This window comes from Microtus ochrogaster, chromosome 2, assembly GCF_000317375.1.
Source record: "Microtus ochrogaster isolate Prairie Vole_2 chromosome 2, MicOch1.0, whole genome shotgun sequence".
NCBI classification, from domain to species: Eukaryota; Metazoa; Chordata; class Mammalia; order Rodentia; family Cricetidae; genus Microtus; species Microtus ochrogaster.
The window spans coordinates 46,138,469-46,141,780 of record NC_022010.1 but is presented as its reverse complement, the minus strand read 5'-3'; the positions used below and the strand labels follow the sequence as shown (position 1 = coordinate 46,141,780).

Below are 3,312 nucleotides of genomic sequence, written 5' to 3'. Positions count from 1 at the left end.
ACGTGTTAGAGGAGGCCTCCAGTTCTCCACGAGCAGCCGGTCCCCATCCTGCCACGAACCCACAGTGAGACTTTGACTGGCTATCTACCACATGTCCATAAAACCACTGAGCCCAGAATCCGAGACTTCTATATAATTTAGCCCTTCTATTTACTGCTCGTCATCTTTTTCATGCAATTTGCAGTTTGTAGGCAGCACCATAATTGAGCGTTCAGATGCCTGTCAGTTGAACACCTTAGATTTCAGTCTCTGCAAGTCCTGACTACTCAAAAGACTCTGGAATCTACTGAGCTGCTTTGTGTCTCTTTGTCCTCTATAAAATGGGGAATAATGATGTTATGTAACAAAGTGTTACAATTACTACATGCGATTTAAGCAACGGGCAGGTTATAAGAACTTTTTAAATCTTATTTTTTTTTAAATCTTATTTTGATGTTTCTTTAGAATTAGTGAAACTGGCCATACACCAAGTCTTTACCCAAAACTATCTTGAAAACACAAAAGATAAGGATCTTACAGAACACGTGACATAATGCTTATAATAGCCTCAAAAATTCAGTTTTTGTTACCACAGTAACAATAATTATGTCTGTGGACTAATTTTGACATTTCTAAGTGTCTACCAATGGGAAGTCTCCCTTAATTACATACTTCTGAATGTAAAATTAAAAGCATCCCAAACAGAAGTGAGAATTCTTCAGCGAAATTAAAAATTAAATCTTACTTCTGCCAGGGAGGCAGTACCTTCTCTATCATTTTTGTAATAAAACTACACAGCTACTGAGTGATAATAAAAACCAAGCAAATCCGAATTTATAGTCAGCATTTCATACCCTTTCCATTTCTTCTAGAAGCAGGTATCCCATAGCTAGTTGTTCCTCATGCTCACTGTGCATAGCCAGTCTGGCTGACCCTTCTGCCTCCACTTCCCAGTTGCTGGGATTACTGATGCTTATCACCCCTCCTAGCTTCATATCTGTCTAAAAATAATAAAATCAAAACCCTTACAAATAATGTAAGCTGGTGACTAGGTTCATCTTATACTAAGATCTTTTATTGTCTTGAGAAAGAGTTAGCTTTTGTGTTCTAGATGTGGAAGCAAATACTACGACTCAGCACGTTTAACAAGGTGAGGGTGAAGGCTGGAAAGCCCATACGCTCTAGGGCAGCAAATGGATACAGGCATAGTATGCACGCAGTAGTCTGCTTTTTACTGCTGCGATAAAACACTGGTCAAAAGCAATGGGGAGCATCACGGATGACATAGTATGCACGCAATAGTCTGCTTTTTACTGCTATGATAAAACACTGGTCAAAAGCAATGGGGAGCATCACGGATGACAGTCTGTAAGGGGAAGTCAGGGGAGGAACCTGGTGGGAGGGGCTGAAGCAGAGGCCGTGGAGGACTGTACAGCCAGCCCACAATGGGCCAGGCCCTCCCACAAGTGGAGGCCTTTTCTCAGCTGAGGGTTCCTCCTCCCAGCTGGTCAAGTTGACAAAACCCCATCAGCACACTGAGCAGCAGATAACAACAAAGAGCTAAAATTCAACAAACCCTTTTTTCAGAACTTTTTGCTGCCGAGACGGTTCTGAAGATTGTAGATTGTAGAAATCTTTAGTCATGAAAATCAGCCTCTAAAACGGGTATTTATTTTTCCATCCCTCTCATCCTGATGGAGACACTCCACAGAAGGGACAAAACCTGCCCGAGGACACCAACAATGTCGGCAGCAGGGCTGGGACTTGAATCTTTGACTTTTGTTATTATAGAGACTCTCAAAATCATCCCATCTCCTTGATGCTAGAAAATGGGAAGACTGACAAGAAAGGCAAAAATCAAGATTACAGGTTGGATTCCATCAAGAGGTTGGTAGCAGCAAGAAACCGAGGATCTCATCCCACTATCCAAATCTAGGTACACTATAGTGAAGTGTAAAAACCAGGGTTATCCTGGGGTGGGGTGGGCTATGAAACACCACAAATCATATCGTATCGGGGTTAATAAACAAGAATTCAAGAAGTTCTCAAGGACTAAACTCCAAGAGCACAGTGAATATTTAAATTGCCAGTGTTGCTAAAGCGTAATAGCCTCAATCAAGATGTGTCCTATACAAAAAGATTGGCAAATAAGATGGTAATGTTGAGCAGCAAAGATGGCTTAGCACAGTGGCTCTTAAGCTCTGTGCATAGCAGATATATTACGTTACGATTCATACAGTAGCAACATTACAATTATGAAGTAGCAAGGAAATAATTGTATGGTTGGGGGTCTCCACGACATGAGGAACTGTGCAGCATGAGGGAAGTGGAGAACCGCTGACTTAGTGGGGAAAGCTGCCTTCCACAGAGACTGACAACCAGAGTGTGGTCTTTAGGACCCACTTGGTAGAAGGAGAGAGCTGGCACACAGGCATGCGCAGTGGCACTCAGGATCACACAGATTCACACAGAGACAAAACCTAACAAAGGGCTTAAAGGGATGCACTGTAACAAATTTGCAAGAGCTCATAGATTTTGTTTTTAAGTAGCTGATTCCTGATGAATATTTTTGCTTTAATGATTTCTCAGAATAAATGATGAGTTGGTGCATGAAATTTATCAAACAAACAAGTTTCCCAGCCTCAGTAGCCTGCCTTATGGATAGACATAAACTGACTGGTTTATGTCTTCCGGGCTTTGCAGCCACCTGCAGAACTTGAAAGGAGAACAGCATGCAGCTGGAAACAGACACATTCACGCCACCTGCAAGTGACTCCACATTTCCCGCGTTGAAATTCACATCTAAAGAACCTGAGACAAGGCTGAGTTGCCTCCACCAACCTGCACTTTGGGGGTGTGTTTCCTGAAGGCCCTCTCTCTTTGAAAACAGTGAGGAGGGGTGGAGGAGGATGGACGGCATCAAGAGCCTACTGCTGACATGTGGAGGTCTGGATACTGGAAACAATCCACAATGAAGGGTTGTGCTGTAGCTTCAGTTGCAAGCGCTGAAACAAAACACAGAGGTGGCACATTTAGGGGAGGGCTAGGCTGCAGGGAGGTGAAACCAGTAACAAATATAATAAGAACACTGTTTTAGTCACATCAGCTATGAGTTCCTAAAGACTGCGTTATGGGAGGATGAGAATACCGAACACAAAAGCTAAATGAAATAAACACAAAACCAAACAGCCGAGCAAGCCCCACATTACATTTCTGCCCTTCCAGACTGATTTTCCAAAGGATCCAGCTCAATTTCTTTGAAAAATATCGGATTCAGCCCAATTAATCCAAAGCAAACTGGAAGTGAAAGAAGCAACTGTCTAACTTTCGGGC

At 42.6% G+C, this 3,312-nt stretch overlaps 1 protein-coding gene across 5 annotated transcripts in view; it reads right to left on the bottom strand.

The window, feature by feature from the left end:
• Nucleotides 1–3,312, bottom strand: part of St3gal6 (ST3 beta-galactoside alpha-2,3-sialyltransferase 6) — a 58,911-nt gene that overhangs the window by 38,356 nt on the left and 17,243 nt on the right. For 3 of the 5 annotated variants that reach the window (XM_005344935.3, XM_026785829.1, XM_026785832.1), the window contains exon 2: nt 2,821–2,984. The exons of 1 other annotated variant lie outside the window; for it this stretch is intronic. In XM_005344935.3, the coding sequence (XP_005344992.1) occupies nt 2,821–2,899 (79 nt within the window). In that variant the 5' untranslated portion in view covers nt 2,900–2,984. Of the gene's footprint in view, nt 1–2,820; nt 2,985–3,188; nt 3,205–3,312 lie in introns of those variants that run through there. One more of the 5 variants, XM_026785834.1, reaches the window with a different exon arrangement.